The following is a 25,792-nucleotide window of genomic DNA, read 5'->3' as shown; positions in this document are numbered from 1 at the left end:
AGCCTTTAAAAGACTCAAGTGAATATTTTAAAACTTTTCATCTCATACAAAGGGATTAAAAAATAGATCACTAGAAAACAGTCCATTTTTTTTTCTTTAGTTATTAAATAAATTCTTGGGTCTCTTGCCATGCATCTGAAACACTGATTCATCCAATGCATGATACAATAATTCCCAGATATGCCTCATTAGCAGATCATCAATTTATAGGAGACAGCCTCATTTCTCAGTTATATACAGATAGTCCTCGACTTATAACAGTTCATTTAGTGACCGTTCAAAGTTACAATGACACGGAAAAAAGTGACTTATAACCGGTTTTCACACAACCGTTGCAGCATCCCCAGGGTCATGTGATCAAAATTCAAATGCTTGGCAACTGACTCATATTTATGACGGCTGCAGTGTCCTGGGATCGTGTGATCACCTTTTGTGACCTTCTGATGAGCGAAGCCAATAGATTCACTTAACAACCGTGTTATTAACTTAACATCTACAGTGATTCTTTTAACAACTGTAGCAAGCAAGGTTGTAAAATGGGGCAAAACTCACTTAACAAATGTCTCTCTTAGTAAGAGAAATTTTGGGCTCAATTGTGGTCATATGTCGAGGATTACCTGTATGCATTCTTATTTATATCAGCTTGTAAATTTGAAAAACGGGAAAGTTTTATTACTAAATTCTCATGCTTGAACTTTAAAAAACATTTTTCTACAAAACTGTCCGGTCTTTTTTTTTTATTTCCTGTGTTCAAAACACAGCTTGTAATCATTAAACCATATCCATTTCATGGATAAACTTACAAAAGAGCTACAAGAGAAAGATGACACAGAGTACTACTTAGCATGGTAAAAATGGTAAAACTGGTTGGAGAAAAAGTTAGAAATACATTTGTAGGGACACTAAAGAATAAGGTCAATTTTGAGACAAAATTTTGAGTACCAATTAAAGAGTGTAACAATTTAAAGATGGAACGTACATTAATGCTTCACACGTAAATACGTAAATATATACAGATAGATAAATAAGGGAAAACAGTCTACTGATGTGACAACTTTAAGAGCAAGTCGTAAGACTTGATTGATGTTTGTTTGTTTTGTATGTTGTATTGTTGTATTTATGTTTGTTTGTACTTTTTAACTAATAAAATTTATTTTAAAAAAACCCATATCCATTTCAACTAATCATATAATAATAGCATAGCTTCACATTCAGTTTCTAGTCATAAACTATGTTTTTTTTTTCTGCTTTGACACTTTGTAAATCAGAAAACATTTGCTGAGAAATCTTGTTTTAAAACAAAAAGAAAAAACATTATGTGATTCCAGATGAAAGGAAGGTAATTACCTTGCTGGAGTATAAAACACACTGAAGTATAAGAGGCAGCTTAATTTTGGGGGAGGATAATAAGGGGAAAAAATCTGCCTACCAGGTATTCATCTGGCTAGCGTCCTTGGTCTGGTCAGCTTCAGCACATTAGTTTGCCAGTTTTGAGCCCGCACACTTTTTATCCCCTGCTTGGGGATAAAAAACAGCTTCTAAAGCACAACTGAGAGGGAGCAGCAATGAGAAAAGCAGGCAAAGCAGGGGAGATCGCTTCACTTAGGGCTGAAAAAAAGCTTCTAAAGCCCAGCTGAGAGTCGGAGGGAGATCGCTTTGCTCGCTAGCATCTCATTAGGGCTGAAAAAAGCTTTGAAAAAGCTACATTCGGAGTATAAGACGCACCCAAATTTTCAGCCTCTTTTTGGGGGGGGGGAATAAAGTGCGTCTTATACTCCGAAAAATACGGTACTGCCATCCAGTGTGAGGAAGAACAATTTTACACAGGAGAGGCGTATTGCTGTTTCATTAGCTCAATACAAACTCAAGAAATCAAAATAGTCTACGCTGTATTTGTAGTAGCAGGTGTGCCCCTTTAAAATTATAGAATTCCACATGTCTTAGATCAGGGGTGTCAAACTGGTGGCCCGCAGGCCGGATGCGTCATGCGCAGGCCATGCCCACCACAGCTCCGCAAAAGGAAAAACCATCGTTATACATTACATGATGACCAAGTGATGCTGCGAGTTTGACACCCTTGTCCTAGGTGAACAATTAAGACAGATTCTCCTTCCAGCTGGACTGCCTTCCAGCTGTCTTGAACTCCACCACCTACAATTCCCAAAAGCAATGCGGGCTGTGAATTGGTGTATTAAAATCCAACACTTCTCAAGAGCACCAGCTTTTTTTGGGGGGGGAAACTACATTGAAATTTTTAGAAAATTTTTAAACTGAGATAATAGTATTCTCTACCTCTATTACAGGCTTGGAAAATAAGGAGATTGAATTAAAAGCAAAAATACCTACTAGACAAGTTGATCTGCACCAGCCTACATTATTACCTCCACTTTGTCGCAATAGGAAAAAAAAATCTTTTTTTGACCTCATCTGCTAAACAACAGGAGAAAACTGGAAACATCTGGAAAACTGACCCACAGCACTGGCCCTTGAAGATGGTAGCTTCAGCCTGGCAATTGTGAACAGAAGAAGGGAAGAGAGCCAGATTCAACTGAGTCAAGCCCCAAACAAAAGCCATTCAGGCCCCCTCCCCAATTTTCTCATTTAATTTCGCTGATCAGATTTTATTACACTGCTCCCAACTGACCTTCCTGAGAACAATACAGGCTACTGTTTTGCACTTCAAAATGACAAAACCAGACAAGCCACAAAGCAGAGCCCGCAGGATGTGCAAGTGTGTGAGCATACACACAGAGAGAAAGAGAGAGAGAAAGAGAGAGAGGAAGGGAGAGGGGAAGGGAGAGAGAGGGGAAGGGAGAGAGGGGGACGGAGAGTTCTTCTCCAGGCAGCCTATCCCTTTCACCAGCCTAGCTGCCTCCATCAAAGACAGAAGAATGCACAGTGGGATGTTGTAAATGTAACCTTTCCACCTCTTTCTTTGTAGGTAAATTTGAAAAAGACACCAGAGAATGCTGAAAGATGCCCCAAAGTAAAAAAGCAGGCATGAAACACAACCTTGTAGCTAAGAACCATACCCAAGCACAATGACACTTTCCTCTAAATACCTATTTGTAAAGTGATGTCAAGATATCAAAAAGTTCAAGGCTTCCATAAACAACAAAACAGTTGAAGAATGTCCTACTGTTCCTTTTAGAACCTACTCAGAGGGAGATCTGGGTTTCACAACAATAAGGCCCAGTTGATATACAAACAAGGATGAAGTCATCAAGCTCTCTTGGGATGAATTCACACAGGGTGACATCATCCCATCAGGATGCAGGTTCCAACACAATATGTGTGCTATTTCCCCTCAAAAATCCCCCTTTTCCGTATTTCTGTAATGATCTGGTTTAGCTATCAAAAAGTATTACAAGGTCATAATACCATTGGCTTTCCTTGGGGCGCTCTTTGAGGTGGAAGGGTGAGCTACTTTTACAAACCAGAAGAATCATGTTGGGTGTTTCTCTTCAAGCATATGAAACTAACTACAAGAGAATAAGGAGGATTCTCCGATAAGAGGGAGTTGTGAAGTTGTCAGGTTTCCACGGAGAAGCTGGAAGGGGGTAAGGAACACTTTGTATACTCTACCCAAGGAACTAGTGGGTAGAAATAGATGTAACAAATAAAAATAGAATTCCCATTAAGTGCACAGGGATAAAAGAATGATGGCTCTAACCTGTGCATTTGACAGAAAATTGGTCAAAAAACTCCCTCAAAACAGCCTCAGCCTCAAATGAAGACTAACTACAATGCTAAAGGTTGCCAAAAAAAAAGGGGGGGGGGATAATCTTTCTAGTATTACTTTTCCTGCTGCAGTTACATATTATCCACCTCTTGTTCACGTTCTAAATATAGCAGATCTTGCGCAGAATTATTTGTCACATGCAGCTGCATTTTGAAAAGCTACCACCATCACAATCCTGCCTCACACACAGACAAGCTCTGCTGCAGATCTGGATGCCTGGGCCATACCATCCCAGTCTGCAAAAGGGGCCCCGACTATCACTTGAGAAAAGAAGAATTCAGTCAATAAAAAGACAAGAGAACATCTGAGGTAACCATCACCAAGCTCTCAGACAAATCTCTCAAACAGTGGGAGGCCTGACGCACCAAGGCTGCTCCTCAGGCTGCAGCAACCGAAGGTAGCCTGGAGAAAGAGAGGGGAAGATTTACATGCTGTACCTTCCCCACTTCAGCAGCTGACTTGAACCCACAAAGGTCTCCCCCTCCACTACCTCTTCTATCACTGCAACCAAGAAGGCACAAGAAAGAAACTCATCAGCCTCAGAGCTGACTCAACGAAGGCAGCAGAGGAGGACCTGGCCAGTTAACGGTTCTTTTGACTCTTATGCCCTCAGTCATTCTCTGGTTCTCTACACCCTACTTTTTAATGCAAAAAGAAAAAAGAAAGAAAGAAAATGAAGGTATGTGATGAAGTACTGACATGGGGGAGCCCAAGTTCCACTTTCTGCTGGCCCCAAGGTCATGGTCCCCTTTGCATTTGTCCTTTGTTTGCCATTGTCTCATTAGACCAGTGTTGGGCAATTAATTTTCCTCAAGGGTCACATGGGACTATTGTGGAAACTTGAAATAAGAGGGCTGCACGCACGCACACATGCAAATGGAAAAAAAGAATAGCAGTCACCTCAAAATAAAAGCAAGGCAACTGTATTGTGTGCATGGAATACACTTATTTCCATTTGATTTTGAATTTCTGGCTGACCTCATGCAGGCCAAATAGGGACAGTTAAAAGGCCAGATGTGTCCGGGGGGAGGGGAGACATCAAATGCCCAGGTCTGCATTAGACCCTAAAATCTCCATTGGGAGAAAAAAAAAATCTAAAGCACAAGTGACTCCCCATCTCATCTTTCTGCTTTTTTGGATCACAGCAATTGACACTGAACCTATAAACTCTGCTCATATGGCACCTGATAAGCTCAAATTTGGATTTCTAGTTTACATCAGAGATCAGCCATAGCCAGCTCACATCTTATCAAGAAGTGAGCCATTCATGACAAGAGATGACATGCACGAACCCTACCCTGCCAATCCACCCTATCCCAAATCAGATCAAGAAGTACACCTGCAAAATGCAGTTCTATTGTGAGATATGTTGCACTTACAAACACATTTCTGTGTTAGAAGCAATCTAAATTTTTGAGGTCTTTACCTTGAGTTCCCTGTTCTGTCTCTAACACACTTCTTCTGCTACAACCTGGCTATATTTCAGTCAAGACTCAATTATGACTCTGCTGGTTGAAGTACTGGCTTAAACAAATGAGGGGAGGGGGCAGGCAAATCTTGAGCATAATTAGTTTTGAAAGACAGGCATCAGTCTTGTTGAAATAATAGATGATCCCTGTCTGCATCCATGCTAAGCTTCAATGAAGCCCAGAAAAAGTTCAAGCATGGAATTTAGATTTTGATTTACCAAGAGAGAATCAACACTTGCCATCACTACTGCAGTAAGCTCACACACAATTCTTTTTAAATTCCCCCAATATTGTTATCATTTATCAGTCCCATCTCACAGGAGGGTCTTGATATTAGGTCATTTGAATGGGATTGCTGGGCGAATAAAATGGCATTCCTTTCCAAGAGCATTCACGTTATCTGCTCAGACTTTAAAACTGGTATGGTAGTTTACATACTTTTGGAACGCTCTATATCAGTTTTGGAGGGCAGTGTTAATCTCCCCTCTGTTTACAAACTGTTCAGACCACTCTCATAGGATAGTTTATTTATTTATTTATTTATTTTATTAAATTTATATCCCGCCCTTCTCCCCGAAGGGACTCAGGGTGGTGAACAGCCGAGTAGTAGTTGCACACTACTTATATTAAATGACAAGGATTGAGAAGTTTCTAGAAATGGAGCCAAATTTACTACTAAATTTGAACCTATAGGCAAGTAGAAGTTTTTGAACCTGATTGCTTCCTTGGGTATACCTACTTCAGGCATGAATAGGTTTTTTATTGGATAGGTATGCATTGTGCTGTTTTAATTTCTATGTTTGGTCTGTGATGATATTTTTAAAGGCCTAAACCAGTGATGGCTAATCTTTTTAGCACCAAGTGCTGAAACTAGAGTGCACTGGAGGGTCAGAACCTGGAAGAGAGCAGCTGACTGGCGCGCATGCGTGTGATGGAACCCGGAAGAGCAGCTGGCAATGGCGCACATGCCCACAGAGAAGGCTCTGCGTGCCACCTCTGGCATGTGTACCATAGGTTCCCCATCACGGGCCTAAACTACGCCCTGCAAAGAGTCTGGGATCGATGATGTTCTGAGAAAGCCCCAGGGTTGCCATGGTAACCCTGGAATCCTGAACCAGACAACATTAGCATAGATACCAATATAATTGTTCTGAGATTCTCTAAGAATAGAGACTCTATTTCTAGTCCACCAATCTAGTCCACCAACAAGTCCCCTATTCCACTTTGTAGGGTTGGATGTCTGGTGAGACAAAGCTATAGGATTTCTATAGATGGCTGCAACCCTTCCTTGCTCCTCCACATATACAAACACCAGATAGCAGCACAGGAGTCAGTAGACAGTTTATCTCATAAACTTAGTCCAGGTGGAAAGAAGTTCAGGAAGAAGCATTTCAGAATGCTTAATTAACTCACTATAAATAAGGCTAGGAAATTCCTATGATTGTTTCCAAGACTTTGTATTTACCCATATCTTACTGAAATCTTACACTTCCCATTTCCTTGGTCTTGCCCAGTTTGGGAGGGGGGGAGGGAGAAAGTATATAATGTATCAGTACTATCTTATTCCAGCATTTTCTAAAAGAATCACAAAGTGAGAGGGGAAGTCAGCATGGAAACCCCAGGATTTGTTGATGGTGTGGGCAGAGTGAGAAGTTTGAAACATCCAGATCAGAGTGGGTTTCAGCAGGTTCTAACTAGTTCTGGAGAACCGGTAGCGGAAATGTTGAGTAGTTTGGAGAACCGGTTTATTACCACCTCTGACTGACCCTGCCCCCATCTATTCTCTGCCTCCCAGCTGATTGGGAAGAAATGGGGATTTTGCAGTAATCTTCCCCTGGAGTAGGGTGGGAATGGAGATTTTACAGTATCCTTCCCCTGCCACGCCCACCAAGCCAAGCCACGCCACCAAACCATGCCATGCCCACCAAGCCACACCCACAGAACTGGTAGTAAACATTGTTGAATCCCACCACTGATCCAGATCCTGGAGCTCTTAGATAATGTATTTATTCCCTTTCAGCATCTTTCTCTTACTTTCCCGTTAGGAAAAAGTAATAGCAATAGCAATAGAACTTAAGACTTATATACCGCTTTACAGTGCTTTACAGCCCTCTGTAAGCAGTTTACAGAGTCAGCATATTGCCCCCAACAATTTGGGTCCTCATTTTACCCACCTCGGAAGGATGGAAGGCTGAGTCAACCTTGAGCCTGGTGAGATTTGAACTGCCAAATTGCAGGCAGTCGGCAGGCAGCAGAAGTAGCCTGCAGTAGTGCACTCTAACCACTGTGCCACCGTCGCTCATAATCACATAGGCATGCTAGAATATCCACACAATAGGTGACTATGCCAACCCAGTTTCTTTCTTCTAGAATACTGCAAGTTCTCTCATGCTGATGGCACACCACTGTTGTCATCTCAAAAGGAGGGTAAAATTATATGCTATTGTTTTGCAAAGCTGCCCATTATTCATTCTAATGGATAAAACAGCTGATCAAGGAAGGCTTAAGTCACTAACAACTGTCAATGGGTATGCAACTCTACAGTTTTCCTTAAAGCCACACAAATATTTACCAACTGGGTGCATGGATTTCACTTAAAGAAAAAAGGGTGCATTACATAGCTTGTATACTGAATTAAGATCCACTAAATAGGCTGCAGTTACTTCTGAGAAAGCTATATAGGATTTGGGGATATAACTGCAATTTTATGCATACTTACTTAGAAGAAAACCCATAAATAAAGCACTATGATTTGCCTCTATCAGACTGAAAGTATCGAACTAGCTGGCAACAAGTTCCTTTTTTGTGTTTGGACTCTAGTAAAAGTCATTTAGAAGATGCACTCTTCTTGGTGAAAAATAAATGTGGCTGACTTGAAAACTACAATTCTATTTTTAAACTATTTACATTTCCAAAAAAGAAGCCAGTTGTATGTATTAATATTATATATAGGCAGACTGCTCAGCTTTCCTGACCTATCACAAATCAGTCCTAAAATGCAGGTATAGCTCATAATCCCTATTTTATAAAATATGTGTGTGTGTGTGAGAGAGAGGGAGGGAGGGAGGGAGAGTGCATGTGGTGGAGGAAATTTAAACATTTCCTTGACAGCAGAACATTCCTTTGCAAAGTCATGTAATGGAATTTCAAGATAATCCAATTCATACTTAACAGACCATGTAGATTAGTACAACATAAGACATAAATTATATAACAGAGCTGGCTTGGATTTCCAAAGTCCATAGGACCATCTTAACCATTAACAAAAAAAAAATAAAAAATAAAAAATAAAAAATACAAGGATGATAAATGATGCTCCCAGCAAAATGATAGAATGCCAAAGCTAGTGCCTTTCAGAGGAGCTAGACTGCAATTTCCCATTACCCACAACCAGCATGACTCTGAAATGGCAACTGTAATCCAAAGCACATGGAGACAATCAGGTTATAGATTTAATGGTGTATCTTCTATTGTGGTTTATTTTTCTTTGGATCACCTATTATCTCATTAGGAAAGAAAACATCAGTTCGTTTCTCATTCTTCATTTACATTTATGGTGGAAAGAATGATTAAATTCAAATTATAAGCATGGATTGTGTACATACAAATATTAAGGCTAAGAGAGAAGGAGACAACTTTGTGAAGAAAATAGCGGGTTCCTCACCTCTATGGTAGGATCATATTCATCAACAAAATGATTCTGAATCAGCTGAATAGTCAATGCACTTTTCCCAACGCCTCCTGCTCCAACCACCACCAGTTTATACTCTGTCATCTTCTGGACTACCCCAGCTCAGGGTCTGCTCACGACACAAGTGCCTGGAATAAAAAATAAAATAAAAGAATATGAAGATCATAAAGATCGGGCAAAGTGTTTCTCTCCGTATCCCAAGTGATTGTCATTCATGCTACCTTACAAAAAAAGCACCCAGAAATAACTACAGGAAAGGCACTGGAAGTCAGAGCTGTAGCTGCAGATAAGTACATCCTTAGATTCTTTTCATTATATAGACAGGGTAACCACATTATCCAAAAGCTCTAAGAGGGAACAGAGCCCTCTGAAAAGCATTGTGTAAAATAATACAAGGCAGGCAAAAGGTGCACGATGTGGGGAAAGGAGCTATTCATTATTCAGGGCCAGTTAATCAGTATTTAAAATCTATTGCTGGCCTGGTACAGTAAACAGAGTGCCAGGATGAGCTATGAAGTCGTCGTCCTCGTGCACCTATGCCTTACTTAAATTTACGTGGCTGATGCAACTAAGATAAAGGATAAAAATACTTGTAAATACGAAACTGCTGCAAGTGAAATACAAATGCCTGCTCCTCTTTTCATGCTGGAGTTTATCTCCCATTTCTCTCTGCTCATAAATAATATTTTCCAATTCTGGAAACAAACAATTGGATGAATTTCCTAGACATTTTAAATGTAAAAAAAAAAGACTTTTAAAAAGTAAATTTGTGGACTATTAACAAATTGTTCTAAACACTTTTTTCTCCTTTCATATATGTGAATGTGAGAAGCAATCACAGATACAGCTAGCAGCAATTTCCACAATCAAAGGAACTCCAAAAGCATTGCTATAATGACAGAAATTTTATGATGCATCCCGATGGCACCAAAATTGTGCTCTCCCTCTCCTCTCGTCTCCCACCCACCCACCATACATATATTTATTTTGTGCTGTATGCTATATGAAGAGACCTGGCATAAAGGTAAAGCTAGAAAAGAATAGTACAGGTAGTCCTTGAGTTACGACCACAATTGAACCCCAAAATTATGTTGCTAAGTGAAACATTTGTTAAGTGAGTTTTGCCCCATTTTAAGACTTTTCTTGCCACAGTTGTTAAGTGAATCACTGCAGTTGATAAGTTAGTAACATGGTTGTTAGGTGAATCTGGCTTCCCCATTGACTTTGCTTGTCAGAAGGTCACAAAAGCAGATGACATGACCCCAGGACACAGCACCGTCGTAAGTATGAACCAGTTGCCAAGCGTCTGAATTTTGATCCTGTGACCGTGGGGATGCTGCAACACTTAGAAGTGTGAAAAATGGTCAGAAGTAACTTTTTTCAGTGCCATTGTAACTTTGAACAGTCACTAAATAAACTGTTGTAAGTCAAGGACTATCTGTAGTTTGCAATTTAAAGCATAATAAAGAATAGCTAAAGAAACTATATCCAGGGGTATTAATGTCAAACACTCTTAGGAAATCCTGAAAATATCATCAGCCAGGTGTTTTCTGTTTTCCCTTTTTACTTTCTTGATATACACTACACCCAGTAGGACTTCAGAATATTATTTTATACCTGAATAAGCATTTAAGACAATGGTGAAATCCAATTTTTTTAAATACTGGTTCTATGGGCGTGGCTTGGTGGGCATGATGTGGCTTGGTCTGCGTGGCAGGGGAAGGATACCGCAAAATCTCCATTCCCACCCCACTCTGGGGCCAGCCAGAGGTGGTATTTGCCAGTTCTCCGAACTGCTCAAAATTTCCGCTACCGGTTCTCCAGAACCTGTCAGAACCAGCTGGATTTCACCCCTGATTTAAGAACTGTTACATGTGTCTATGGAGAGCTTACAATTTGCTCAAATTACAGATTTGCAGAACCAGTGTGTGTGCTTCTTAAAATAGCCTTGCTCCCACACAGCCATATTTTTCACCTGAATTGCAGTTGTAGGTGTAAAGATGGGCTGTCCATTTATGCTTCAACCTGTCCTCCCCAATACCCGCTCCGAGAATTGAAGAACTTCAAGAATAGAAGACTGACTCTAAAAGCGGCCTGGGTATAAATCATATTGTCTAAGGCTTTGTTTAAAAATAAGACTTTTATTGCTCTCTTTATCTGTTCCTTTCACCTTTTTCTTTGTTGTCATAATTCCCAGTTTCCAAATCATAGTTAGAATGGGAATGTTACATTTCCCAATTGACATTTTCATGACTAAGAAAATCCTGCCAGAACAAGTTAGATGTAATCTGCCCAGAGAAGTCTTTGAATTAGGAGGATTAGCAATTTTAATAATAGTAGTAGTAATGACAACAATACATTTTCCTCAAAACCGAATATACGAGTGTTTTAGATGACATACATGAATCTTGGGAAAAAAATCTATGAATTTTACATGATGATGATGATATCCATTCAGTCATGTCCGACTCTTGGTGATTCTATGGGCCAGGTCTCACCACATCTTCTGATCTGCACTACTTCTTTGAGTGTTTCTATGCTCTGGTTGGTGTCAGCTATGATGGTGTCCAGCCACCATGTTCTTTGATGGTCTGGTTTCCTTTTATCGCTAACTCTTCCAAATATAATTGCTTTCTCCAGGGAATTCCCCCACATGACATGGCCAAAGTAAGTGAGACAATTTAATAATAACACTTGATAATACTCAATTATCAATTCAGTATTGAGTATTGAGTATTGAGTATCAATTAACTCAACGCGCGGGTAGTTACGGGAGCGTCTAGATACTCCCGTGTAACACCTCTCCTGCGTGAGCTGCACTGGCTACCAGTGGCACTCCGGATACGTTTCAAGGTGCTGGTGCTCACCTATAAAGCCCTTCATGGCTTAGGCCCGGGGTACTTGCAGGACCATCTCCAGTCGTTCTCCCATCGTCCTGTGCGCTCTCACAGAGTCGGCCTCCTCAGGGTGCCGTCGGCCAAACAATGTCGGCTGACGACCCCCAGGGGGAGGGCGTTCTTTGTGGGAGCCCCGACCCTCTGGAATGGATTGCCCACTGAGCTCAGGACAGCCCCCGACCTTCTTTCCTTCCGTCGCGAGCTGAAGATGTGGCTCTTCCGCCAATTAAACTGATCCGTTTGGGGGTACACTGGTATAATTTTAAATCGTTTTTTAATTGGGTTACTGATTTTAATTTGGTATTGTATTGTGATTTGTATTGATGTTGTCATTTTGTAAGCCGCCTTGAGTCCCTAGGGAGAAAGGCGGCATATAAATCGCAATAAATAAATAAATAAATAAATAAATTATTAATCAATACTTTGCTTTTTGTTTAATAAATATATTTATTAGCTTTTTAATTTATTAATACTTAGCTATACTCTTCCATTTTGAGTAAGTACCGGTCAACATCAGAGACAACTAGCACAGTGTTTTATTTATATAGGGCTCATTCTTCTACACTACTATAGTTACCTGCATTTTGTGACTACAAAACAAAAAAAAATGGAGACAGAGCCAAAATACTGCCTGTATCCACAGCAATGTTTTCATGAAAAGGTCCCATTTGAACAGAGTATAGGAAACTAGTTTGCTTTTCTAGGAGACCAAGATTCTCTTAGATAATAAAGGAAATAAATTAAAGAGAGGGACATAGTTCATTCTGAAAAGAGGGCCACTGTTTCCCAATTACTCCCATTACATCCATAGCTTATTGCAGAAGGAACAGAAATGAGTAAGAAAAAAAACTTTCCAAAGTTGCTTATTTAGCAAATTAAGTTTGTTAAAATGATTGCTTATGTGCCTCTGCCACGCTGTTGCTTGGAGTGTTAGTTCATAATTTGGAAGAACAGATAAGAACAGATATATGACTGGTTTGGATCAGTACTTTCCAAATTCATTTTGAGCATTGTAAGTTGATTATAGGGTTGAATTGTGTTAACAGATGGATTACTTGCTTCTGAATCTGGTCATTTTCTCCTATGGGTCTCTTCTTGGAGGGGCTAAATCTGCCTTCCACTACCTGGAAAAGACTGCAGAGAGAAGAATCCCAGAAAGATAGATAGAGTTGCAGATGAGTTGGTAACCAAGCAGTTGATGGTTGGGGGAGAAGAAGAGACGTTAAAGTTCCTGTAACTAAGGCAATTCTCACTGCAGCTGGCTTTTAGCAGTTTACTGCAACAAAGTAAAGTGAACTTTTAAAGAGGTAATCAGAAAAAGCTATTTCCCCATCATTAGGCATATTTCACACACATAATAAACTGGTTTTTTGGACCACAACATAACTACATTCCATGGTACAATTAGAAATTCTTTGATGTATTTTCCACCCACTTGGGCTGCCGTGAGATCCCTTTGAAACACAAGACGAACCACAAAAAGACAGACTATTACAAATGAGAAACAAAAAGTACATTATTATGGAATGGATTACGTGTCCCACCTTTTGCTTTGGGTCTTATAAATACCAGCACACAATCTTGGATGCACACTAATGTCATAACACAACCAACATTAAACAGCTTTTAGTAGTGCTGAAAGATAAAAATCCCTGTGGAGCCCCCTCCCCTTTGTCTAGGTCACAGAGCAGCCCCGCCCACCTCTGATCTGCAGGCACACCTCAAAATAAAGATACAAAACAAGCCACTTAAACTTTCTCTCACCACATTTGACACTTGGGCTGCAATTGATTAAATGCGCCTCTTCGGCACCAAACATAAAACAGAATGCCCTCCAGATAAGGGAAATAGCTGCACCCTGATGTTAGACCCATCACAAAAATCCAAATCTAGGCAAAGATCAACACAGGGCAAGAAATGATTTTCCTCCCCGGATTTCACACACCTCCAGGTAGGAATTCCTTTATTTATTCATGTTTCTCATCAAAGTCTATTACTTCACGTTTAAAGTCCATCGTTACTATAAGTACTAGCAGTCTCATGTATTAATTTGATAGCCTATCTTCAACTGCTATTCTCTATGTTAAGCCATTGAATAAATCTTCCTTTTCAAGCAGTTGCCTTGCATGTTTAGTAGTGACCCCGCTTGAATTCTAACCCAGAATCTTTTCTTCTAACAATTGGCAACCACTAAGATTCTTGATCAGCAAGAGAGTAACTTGGCCGATGTGAAATTTCATCCAACCAGCCTCAGACCATATTGTCTGGAGGCTGCTGCCTTGAGCTCTGCCATGGCACATAGTGAAGGGAGTTTTTGATTGGGACCAAGCAGCTTGAATTGGATGACCCAGTTGGTGACTACCTCACAATTTGTCTTTGTGTGCCCAGTGAATGAGTGTGTGTTGCTGCCCAGAATCTACACCCCATGTCATCCTCAACCACACCCCCACTCCTATGTTGAGCCTCGTGTTGAGCCATGATTGGGAGACATTGGAAAACAAGGTAGATTGACAGGGTTCTGTAGGTCCCAGCAGGCTGTGAAAGGCTGAATGAGTGGGCTTCTGTCTGGGCAATTGCTAGCCTAGTCCCTGCGAAGTCAAAATAGAAAAGGGAATGCCCATACTCTGTTTAGGGAGTCCTCCCAGAGTCTGTGGCACTTGAAAACTGACTGGTGGATAGGAGTGCCTGTACTCTTCCAAAAAGAGTCCTCCCAGGTGCATGGCACCTGAAAACTGACCATGGATAAAAACTGACCTTCTTCATCCTGTCTGACTTTCAAGCACCATGCCCTACATTTTAACTCATGCAAAGGATTGAATGAAACCATGAGACACTGAGCATCAAACAATGCTAACTTGTCCATTGGAAACAGGGAGAATTTAGCAATAGGATAACTGCATTATTTCAGCAGTTTGGAGATAGTTTCATAATCATCTTAATGCTAATAAGAGTTTCTTTGGATCTGAGAATTAACTGGAAAGCAAGTTTTGATCACACAATTACTTTTAATTTTAAAAAAGGCGATGAAGTGGCATTTCTTTCCTTGGGAAAGCAAATAGCTTCAAAAGAGAATACAAGAACAGAAGGCTGAAGAGTCTTCAGGCGGATTTAATTCACAAGGATGGAGAAGAATTCATATGACCTGAAAATTCTCTCTTTGTGTTGGGTTCCTATGCCTCCGGAGATAGAAAGATTCAATTCCTGGCGCTAATCTGATTTCACTCACGATAACTTAATCCCTTAAAATGAGATAACAACAACAGAGAAAGGGAACTATTGGCTTTGTTCAATATGAAAGCCATCAGTATCACTTGAGCATGGCCACTGCTTGGCTTCTGGTGCTTCAGAGCAGCTTCTCAGCAGTTGGTCAACCACTTCATAGTACGGCCTCCCAAGAAGAGTGGCAGCTTGTTACCACCCCAGAGTGGCTAAATAACCTCCCACACAGTTCAGCCCCTCCTACCAATTATCCTGAAGATACAACACAAACATTAGGAGAAGGGGGGGGCTAGCATAGCAACAGCAGGTCAGCTGAGTTTCTAAGAAGCAGACCAGGAAGCATGTGACCAAGTCAGTTAAAAAGGAGACATTACCACTCCACCAATTGTCACACTTCAATTTCTAGAGCTGGACCTCCATCCTAATGCTCCTGACAGCAGTCTGACCACTACATCACCCATCCACTGCAAATGCCACTGCTAGGTTTAACAGTTGGCTGTTAACCTGTTAACATTTCCTTTTCAAACAACAATTGGATAAATTGGTGCCACACAGTAAGTGAATAATTCCAGTAATGTCTATTCCCTTTCCATATTGAAGTATAACTATAGAAACACACAACCATAATGTTTTCTGAATAAGAAAATATCTTGCATTAATTAAAACATTAATTAGGGTGCAGGAAAAGGAGCCCATAAGAAATTAATTAAGTTTGATCTAGAGGTTAAGGCGCCAAGATAGAAAGCAGGAGACTCTGAATTCTAGTCCCGCTTTAGCCATGGAAGCCATGCCAGGTCACTTCGGGTCAATCACTCTATCTCAGCACCACCTACCTCAGAGGGTTGTTGTCGTGGGGAAAATAAGAGGAGGAAGATGTGTTGGATATGTTCACCACCTTATTTATAAAAATACTAAAGGCAGAATATAAATAAAAAATAAAAATAGGCTTATTTTTTTATAAAGGGGAACTGTTTCCCCAAATAACATCATTCAAATGCATTGGAATTACAATCCCTAGCAAGAATGATGAATATTTGCACCTGCTGGGATTTATACTCTAGTCTAAAACATCTGGAAGAAACCAGGTTGAAAAAGTTCACCTTTGTCTTGGCAAGAGGATTTTTAAAAAGTCTTGTAAACTTTGGGATGTCCCTTAGCCAATTACTCTTTTCTTCCCTCTGGCTTGGCTAAAAACTCTAGAATAAATAAAACGGAGTAAAAAGTCTATAAACGACAAGAATAACTCCCCAGTTCAGTGTACTTTCAAAGATGCTACCTCTCTCCTAGCGGTGTATTGACAAAGACTCAGGTTAATTAACCAGGCAATCCATTAAGCAGAATCTGATATCTTGTACTTAGAAGGTGAACTTAGATTTTCACATTCTATAAATAGGCAGGCACCATTATTCAGCTTCTGGATTGTATTTGTTTACATGCTGATCCATTCTTCCCATAGCCAGCAGAACATCTGTACCTCAATTTGGCTCCAGAAAGACTACTGTATAAAGCCAGCCAGCACACTCAGAATGGAAATCGATCACGGGACTTCACTCTGCTCAATTCTGTGAGTCAGCACCACACACACAGACACGGACACACACTCTAACTGGAGTCAGAAAAATAATTCCTCTATATTTCCAAATGCTCTAGGAAGATATGGTGTAATTTTAGAACAATTACCCTTGAAAATAAATAATTCATTATACTCTAGATATTGTGAACTACATGGGAATAAAATTCATGAAGTTTTATGCCATATTAAATATGTCACACTTTTAAAATGCCATGAAATCCTTTGTTGGTTCTGCTGCAAATGTACCGTATTTTTACAGCTATACTACTTTTATCGAAAAACAGGGTAAATAATTATGGAACATAGAAACATAAAGCAGCATAAAGTTGGAAGAGGCAATTTAAATTATGTTCAACTGCTGTTCAGTTTGGGATTCAGACCTCCAAGTTAAGCAAACAGGAGAGATATTTCTACTTTGTGGAAACTTGGACTTGAAACTTGAAATATATATATATCTGTGTACCTCAGATTAAATACTGCATCAAACAATATGTAAGAAAAGTGCTCTAAGAAGACATGTGTACTAGTGTATTAGCTATTATATATCTTGAATGCCGATATGAACTTCCCGCGTGACTCTGCTGAAATGCTATGTTCTTCCTTAGATGTGTTCTGTTCTTCTCCAACAGAACTTGCTAAGGTTATTTTTTTTTAATTTAGAGTTCCAGATTCTAGAACATTCATGTAAAGTAAAATAACTCTATATCAAGTCATTTCCCCTGTCAGGTGAAGACACAAGTTTGCCCAGGGATTTAGATGTTCTACTCTATTATATTTTAATCTAAATTTTAAGGCTGAGCAAGTTCTGCCCCCTTTGTATTATTCCTTTTGTTTTTCCATTTATCTGTTTGCTGCAGTTTTAAAATCTACTTTGTAAGTGACTGAGTCTGTTTTCCCAAATAAGTAGAATGGAATGCTAATTATGAAAAAGCAATATAAAAATATTAACCCCAAAAGTAAAATTGGTTTTGTTCTAAGCAGACACTTCATAACCATCTTTGGCTGAGGTGCTTTCAACCAGCACTGACTTGCTACAATGGATTTATAATCTGCCTCTTTAATTTATTGTCCTCTATCATCACTGACTAAGATATTTTCTACTATATACATATTTTAACTTTGAAAAATGCACTTGTACACAAATTTGTTACCCAGACTGTTATAATCCCTTTCTGCATGTATGCTATTTTCATAATGCCCAAGATTACGACATCACTCAGAAACATCACCCAAATATATGCTGCTAAACCAGAATTTGGAAGAGAGGCCTAATTCAACAACAGATCATCATAAATATCTATGCTGCCTCCCAGGGTTACCTCATGGTAAGATGGGCATCCAATAAATTTTACAAACAAGCAGATAAACAAATAAATGTTAGTAGTCTTCCATTTTGTCAGTCTATTACTTTGTGGCCATTTTTCTGTTTTTTAAAAACATGCATGTGGTTTTTTTTAAAAAAAAAACTCAACAGGTGGAAGCACTGGGCTACATTGGGCCTGATTAACACAACAGAACTCCAGTCCTATGGGCTATCGAAGGAAATCAAAAGAATGTACTGGAAAAAGCAATGGCAAGCCACTTCTGTTCAGTAACCAAGAGCAAAGATGCCTTTAACTTTTTTTTTTAGTTCACATTCATTTTTATGTTCAATTCCAACATCCAGAACTTTTGAAAGAACAGAACTAAAAAAAGTGTTTTGAGGGTGAAGAGGCTCTGGGTTTCTCCCTTGAGTGGAAGGAGAAAGAACTTGAATGAAAAAAAATCATAGGGGAAAGAAGGAACAAAGGAAATTACATTGGTTAAAAGAAAAAACATAGCATCCAGAAGAGAGACCATCTAGGAAAGGTCTCTACTGTTTTCCATATTCCCCAGTGACCTCTGTTTCTTTCTGGTCATTCCCTCTTTGTAAAGAATCTTCAGAAGTAGACTTATTGGGTGAACTGGATGGTTACAACTCCTTACTGGTATTGTCTGTGGCATGGCTGGAGTCCATTTTGACAGATTTTGTAAATCTGCTTTCACAGAAAACTTGGTCAGTCCCCTTAGCAGTAAAGTAAGATATTCTGCCATGCAAAGAGTCTCAGGTTCACCCCTAGGCATGACCAACTGCTAGGATGAAGCAGAACGTGGTAAAAGATCTTTGAAAATAGTGTTTCCAGGAGCAGAGTTCCTAGAATTTATTAATCCAACTGCATTTTACCCAAAACCCTTTTCTCCCAACATATTTACTCTAAAAAGAAAAAAGTGAGGGATGAAGTAATATGAAAACAATTGGGGAACTGCCTACACATGTTACCTGGATTCTAAAATTCTGTCTACCAGGCAGGGTGACCAAATGATGAAACCTCATCTAGAAACAATAATGTGCATGATGTTCTAATTACAATCCATGCAGTATATAGGTGTTTCAGTGGTCCACTCCATGCTCAAATTTAAACATGAGTATTTCAGATATTTTTCTTGGTAAACAGAATGAAACAGGGCACTTGTATTAGGATACATACCAAAATATAATTAACTGGGCAGAAATGAGCCAGGGAGAGGGACCACAAAAACGGGGGGAGGGAATCAAGTTGAAGGATTTTGTTAGTGATGGTTGCTGAGGGAATGGAAGTTGCTGGCAAGAAGGGGAGACAAAGAATTAGAGATATCTACCCTGAGAGCCAGTTTTTGAGATCACTGGGGTAAGAAACAGAGGGCCAGGGCAACTGTACAATGATGGTGAATAGAATCAGGAGAAGGAGAAATTCTGGGAAGACTGAAGAGTTAGCTATGTCACAATGGGATATCAGCAGTGGCTGAAGAGAGGAGGCGGCAGCAGAAAGGAACAGAAGATGTTGAGAACCCGAAGAGGTGGGCATACAGACTATGTGGATGGGGCGATATACACCAGTTTTACTTTACCCAACATTGTATATCACTGTGGGAGCTCTTCAGATTTTAACAGCAACCAAAATGTTCAAAATTTGCCTCTTGTTGTAGAACTTCAGGAGCATGGTCATTCATTGTATGACTGAAACGAAATACATTTACCATTATATAAATATCCCTATTTAGGAACATCAAGAAATTCTGCAGAGGCAAGTAAGTAATATGAAACTAGACAGCCCAAAGACCAGAGTGACTGTAGGTCAGCTTTAAATATTCTCAAAGGAGATTAAGAGGATGGTTTTGAGAATCTTCTGTAAGCAACAACTCTCCCCACCAAAAAAGATACACCCACATTTTCAAGTAACATGGGATAGCTACAGGAAAGCATTATCAAAGGTGCTTGGATAATTTAAAAATTACTGTAATTATATGTTTAGACTAACTATATAAAATCTTTTTGAAGATTTTTTTTAAGAACCAGGACATAAACTTTATTGACTAGATGTATCTATTTCACCATCGTGGTTTTATAAAATGAAGCAAGAGATTCTCCATTAAATGTAATTAAATGTTTATTTCACTTTTCAGATCATAAAGAATGACTAAATAAAATGAAATGTGTTCCCACAATAGGCACAAACAGATTAATCTATGCAAATACATAACTGGTTATTGAGACATCAAGAGTGATGCTGTATGAATTTTCATTTTATTTATTAGGGGTTGGATCTAGTGTTTTGTAGCGTGACATGCTTGCCAGTAAGAGACAACTTTAGCTTATATTATTCCTATGCCCTTAAAAATCTCCAGAGAACAATACCATGGAAAGTGATGGAGATGGGATGGGGAAAGAAATACAATGCCAGAGAGAAATCAGCAATTCAGGGTAAAACACTACTGTACCCAAGTCACTTGCATTCACAATGAAGTTTTTGTGTAGGTTTGGAATCAAGCTTATAGTTTTACAATGACTATCTTTAAATACAATGTGGGTGCATATAACTTGTAGGAACATGCATAATAAGCAGGCTTTAAAAGGAATAAAATAACTCAGAATTAATTGTAGCTCTTGAGTCATAATGGAAAACAAGATAGAGAGAAAAGAAAGAGACAGCACACTTATTAAAATGAACACCAACGCCATTCCAAATTTTGTTCAAAATAAACACATTAAAACCTAAGGCACAGTAAAGCCATTTCAATAAAACTTTAACATACAAAACTCCCTACACCTTTGATACAATTCACTCCCACTTAATGTATAGTAATCCTACCTGCAATACCTTTCACTCTTTTTTCCAACTTTATGGGTCAAATGGTAAACACACAAAAGAATGGTTTTATAACTTCCAAACAACAAAAACCTCAGAAAAAGTGTGTGTCCATTAACCCTGATTTCTGAATTAAAACTAAATACACATGGCACTCCTCACACATTCAAAAACAGAATACTATTTTTTTTAAAATAGTATACCTATAAAGAAGTTCAGCCCCCACATCTCAATCATTACTCTGGAGTTGGAAGAACAATTCCAAAACAAGTATCTCATGTGGAGTCATAATGAGCAATTCAATCATATTCAGTGCCAAAATGTGAGGCTGGCTGGTCTCCTCCAGTAGAATTTCATGCAAGTAAGCAGCAAGAAACCTTCCTAAAGTAATTGGGTTGGCAAATGCTTTTAATAGTTTAATTATTTATTTATAAACATACACAAAAGCAGTTTGCTGAAGCAGACTCCAAAAATTATTAGACTACATCCTTTTGCTTCCATCTGGAATCCACAATTCAACAAGAAAGTCCACGATCAGAGAAAATTCAGATTTGTGCTGACTGTTTCCCTCTGTTCAATCTTGGCTAATCCATGAGAAATACATAGATCCATGAGTAATCTTGAACTAGGAATTTAAATATTGCCACACTGCACTGCAATGGTTTGAAAGCATTGCAGATCTGCGCCTACAGGAATTGTTAACCCTGAGGGAGATAGACTTTCAAATGAGCTTAAACAATCCTTAAAGCCTGCCTAGGTTATATGATTACCTAAAGACCAAATTAAAGCTGATGCTGTCCACATTCCACAAAGAAGTTTAAGATTACATTCTACCTTAGATGAAAGGATTCATGTGTGTGTATGTACTCACCTATACCTGCATTCCAAGCAAGGAAGAGGACAAAGAGAGCCTCTAGGCAAGATTATATGTATACTATGTTGAGAAATAGTGTTTCCTTGTTTGCTTGCTTCTTCATCACTCAAAAACAGCAGAACTGAAACTTATATCATTATACTCTCTGCTTACTATATTGTCAATACATGATTTGGAACAGAATAGAGCATTTATTCACGGATTAAAAGCCTACGTTTAACTTTTCACTCATTCCAGCTACGTATTTGTTGAGCTGCCCTATGTCAAGATTAGAAATATTGAAGCTTATAAACTTGACAATATTAACATTTTTACAAATTTGGCATTCTGGTTTAGAAAAACAGATTTCAAAAAAGCTCTGGATTGTTCGAATTTCAACTATATGTCCTAAAGCAGATATAACAGAGGCAATTGAAGCAAAAAGGTTGAGAAAATTATATTTGTACTGGATTAAGCATGTAAACATAGGCATTAGATAATTTGATAATTAGAAAAATTTTAATAGCGTAACTGTGATGCCATAATAAACAACAGTAACAACAACAACAAAAATAAATTGTGGACAAGTAGAAGGTGTTAAACCAGCCTTTAACAATGTTGAGATAAATTATTTTAAGTTACCAATCACCATGTTTTTGTCAAATTTCTCCTCCTTCCTTGCGTTGCTATTTTTGATATAAATACCACAGATACTTCCTGAGTTCATCACCCACCCCAGCTACTCCATAGTTTATACATGTCTCATGTATTTAAAGATTTTCCTCTATCAGACTCCGTATTTTCAGAAACTGTAGAAGAAATCTCTGAAATGTCAGAATTTTAAGTACCCAGTTTGATATCAAAGATTTGGGATTTAAGTTTTGTATGCTGTAATTCTGTTTAAAGAAACTAAAGCAAGAATGGGATTCGGTGAGATTTGGCTGAACAAATTCAGTGAATTCAGCCATAATAGTTTATAAAATATAGCTTAGCAAGTTGCATAAATGCTTCCAATTATAGTTATTCTTCAGAACCTGTCAGAACTTGCTGGATTTCACCCCTGGGGAAAGGATATATATTTGCACCTTTGATGCAAGATCTGAATATACTTTCTATTATGAATAAATTCTGGCCAGAAGAATTTGATTTATATCATTTTTATTTTATTTTCTGCATCATCTACTTTGATTAGAGTATTTAAAAACCTGAAGGAAATGTGAAGCTCTAAAGATTTGCATTTATTTTTGAGCATTCTACAGGAAAATGATGTGCTAAGTATATACCAAGGAGGAAGATATTTCCATTAATCAGCTTCAGTATTTCTCAATCTCATTTTCCCCAATTATTTCCTTGTTTTATTTCATGTTCTTTTTTTTATCTCTTGTATTCACTGTTTGGTTCTATATAAATAAATAATTAAATAATATCAAAACAATCTGGCTTCTATCAGAAAAAAAATCCCAGAGCCTAACATTTTGCATAAAAAATTACAAATGATGTAAAGCATGGGTGTCAAACTACCACGTCATGTTGCTGTCATGTGACATATTGCAATGTTTTTTCCCTTCGCAGATACCCCTGATATAAAGGTTCTGTACTAGCTAATATTTTATTTTTTTAAGTAGGCATTTCTGATTGGACATCTACTATTTTAAAAACTATTTTACTGAAATATCAATATACAAATTCTACAACCAAACAAGCAACCCGAATAAACTAGGCATCAATACCAATGTCCGCTATGAATCAATAGTGACAAATGATCTAATCCTTTCAACCCCAGAAACAGCTTTCAGTCTAATATACAAAAGATCTTAACTACAACAGGGTACCCTTTGGATAATATGAAGCATTCATAAGTTATATACATAATTTATACACATTGAAATCTCTTAATACTTAAAATTTCACTTAACACAACTGCTTACAATCTAAGTAATGACTTATATTCATAATGGCAAACAGAATCCTATGTCTCCCAACTTTTAAAAATTTCCTTAATATTGTAAAATCATATTTTGAGTAAATAAACAAGGTAAGGAAAGCACACAGAGCAAAGTTTCTGGAATGTTCTCCACTCTCTTAACAGCAGCTCCCACTTGGGTTATCTAACTGGGAGAGAAGAGAGACTAAAGAAGCAGTATTTGGCAGTAACAGCCTTTCTGGTACAAATGAATTGGGGGATTTTGTTTTTCCACACATACCCTTTGCTGAATTTGGTCCATTTTTTAACTTCATTTTTCTTCTGACTACCTGTGTCCCCACATCAAGATTGGTCCATTCTGTACTGGAATTGGAGCTATCCTGCTAACATAGTCCTGAGCCTCTTCATGTCATTTCTCTCCAATGGCTTGGGAAGAAAAAAGTAGGGTTTTGAATAAGTCCAGGGAATTGCTTTCCTTCGTTCACACAGGCTAACGCTAAACTAAAGAACACAATGGAATGTATTCTTCCATAATTGTACTCCTGGGATTTTCCCATTTCAACCTTGCACGCTTCTGAACTAAAAATGTTTTGAATCAAACCAAACTAGAGCTTTCCCTTATCACAGAAACTCTGCAGTCAGAATCCAACTTGCTGATTGACCACATATTCATCAAAATGCCCTCTCACCACAACCTACTCATCCTGACGGGGAAAACCTACAAGGAAGCTGTAACTGCATTATGCTAGTACTATTACAGTACTGTGCTGTGCTCTTCTTGTAAATGTAACACAGAAAACCATATTCTGCATTTTGGAAGTTCATCCCTTTATGAAGCCACACTATGTTTCAATTAAGTCTCACTTAAGATGAGAACAGACTAAATTGTGGTGTGCTTGGCAGAAAACAGCAATATTGTGCCAATTTAAAAAGCAGGTTTCTAAATAAGCTGCAATAGGCATTTCAATAAAACTTACTCCAGCATTTAGGAAATTAACAGTCATCTTGTGTATAACATTTCATGGAAGATCATTATCTGAAGAATGAAACAACAGAACAACCTAATCTATGCCAATTGCTATACTGGTTTTCTTGTCTTCAATTAATCATTCCTAGTACTCAAGTCCTAAGCCCTCTTTAACAACATGAGAACATATTTCATATGGTCTACAAAATTAAAAAAACAGATTAATTTTTGTATTTCAGATGCACAAAACACCTAGTACCGTATTAGGAATTCATATAGCCTACCCTACTCAAATAAATTCTAGTTACAATATTACAGAATATTCAGGGATTACGATACTATACATTTCTATCACCTAGATCAGGGCAGGGGAAGATTTTCTTATATAGGATGTTTAACACGTCCATTATCTCAATTGTTGTTAGTTGCAAAGTCGTGTCCGACTCATCGCGACCCCATAGACAACATTCCTCCAGACCTTCCTGTCCTCTACCATCCTCTGGAGTCCATTTAAGCTCACAATTATATCACTGCTTTCACACAAAGAGACACAGTTCCTGCTAAGGCAATATGACACACTGGGGAAAATGGATATCCTTCACAAGACAGTCTCTTTGCTCCATAAAATATGTAACTGGATCCTAATTGGAACCAGATTTAACTTGACCAAGCCATTGCTAAGGTGGGATATCTGTCTCCAATTTGAAGTTGGTGTTGACTTTTAGTCACTAAAAGTCAACACCAACTGAATAGCAGATAATCACCCAGGTTTGATGAATCCCAAATAGGATGAAACCAATGATCCCCTTAGTGGTCAATATAACAGAAGTATGGACAGAGCTGTAATCAAGGTAACTTATCTCTATGTATTTTATACCATTTTATAGAGTGAAAAAGTAAACACAAAGAAAAGTGAAGGAAGAACAGAATGAACTTTTTCTAAGGAAGAAAGAGAAAATAATAATGAACCTACTAATGGCTACCGAACTGTACTAATTTATTAGGTATCCCAATAGGCTATTTTCACAACACAGTAAATTACAACTCATGATTTGCAAACATGGATAAACCAGTGGTCAGGTTCAAACAATGAACTCAAACAATACCAAACAAAAATATTATTGCTAAGCACAATTTGTGAATCCAGTTTACCAGTGCATTCATATTCTAACTTTTAAGCAAGATTGAGCAACACTATGGTTGAAAAGTTGCTTTTTTTCTACCATAGATATTTGCACATGGTTAGCAGACTCATAAGACAGTTTTTTCCCATTCCATGACCCATTACTTTAAACAGCAAGATTTTTTTAAG

The 25,792-nt window shown here is 38.4% G+C and overlaps 1 protein-coding gene across 4 annotated transcripts in view; it reads right to left on the bottom strand.

Moving 5' to 3' along the window:
- Positions 1-25,792, bottom strand: part of HRAS (HRas proto-oncogene, GTPase) — a 66,154-nt gene that overhangs the window by 19,573 nt on the left and 20,789 nt on the right. Inside the window, exons 1-2 of one of the 4 annotated variants that reach the window (XM_087880784.1) lie at positions 23,794-23,939; positions 8,876-9,030 (exon numbers count right to left, since the gene is read on the bottom strand). In XM_087880784.1, coding sequence (XP_087736910.1) covers positions 8,876-8,986 — 111 coding nt within the window. In that variant the 5' untranslated portion in view covers positions 8,987-9,030; positions 23,794-23,939. Of the gene's footprint in view, positions 1-8,875; positions 9,031-9,123; positions 9,141-19,498; positions 19,608-23,793; positions 23,940-25,792 lie in introns of those variants that run through there. The other 3 variants (XM_087880793.1, XM_034416780.3, XM_034416779.3) reach the window with 3 other exon arrangements.

This window comes from Pantherophis guttatus, chromosome 1, assembly GCF_059756535.1.
Source record: "Pantherophis guttatus breed Tessera chromosome 1, ASM5975653v1, whole genome shotgun sequence".
Lineage (NCBI taxonomy): Eukaryota > Metazoa > Chordata > Lepidosauria > Squamata > Colubridae > Pantherophis > Pantherophis guttatus.
Note: the sequence above shows the minus strand (reverse complement) of the source record. Positions and strands in the feature narration are given on the sequence as shown.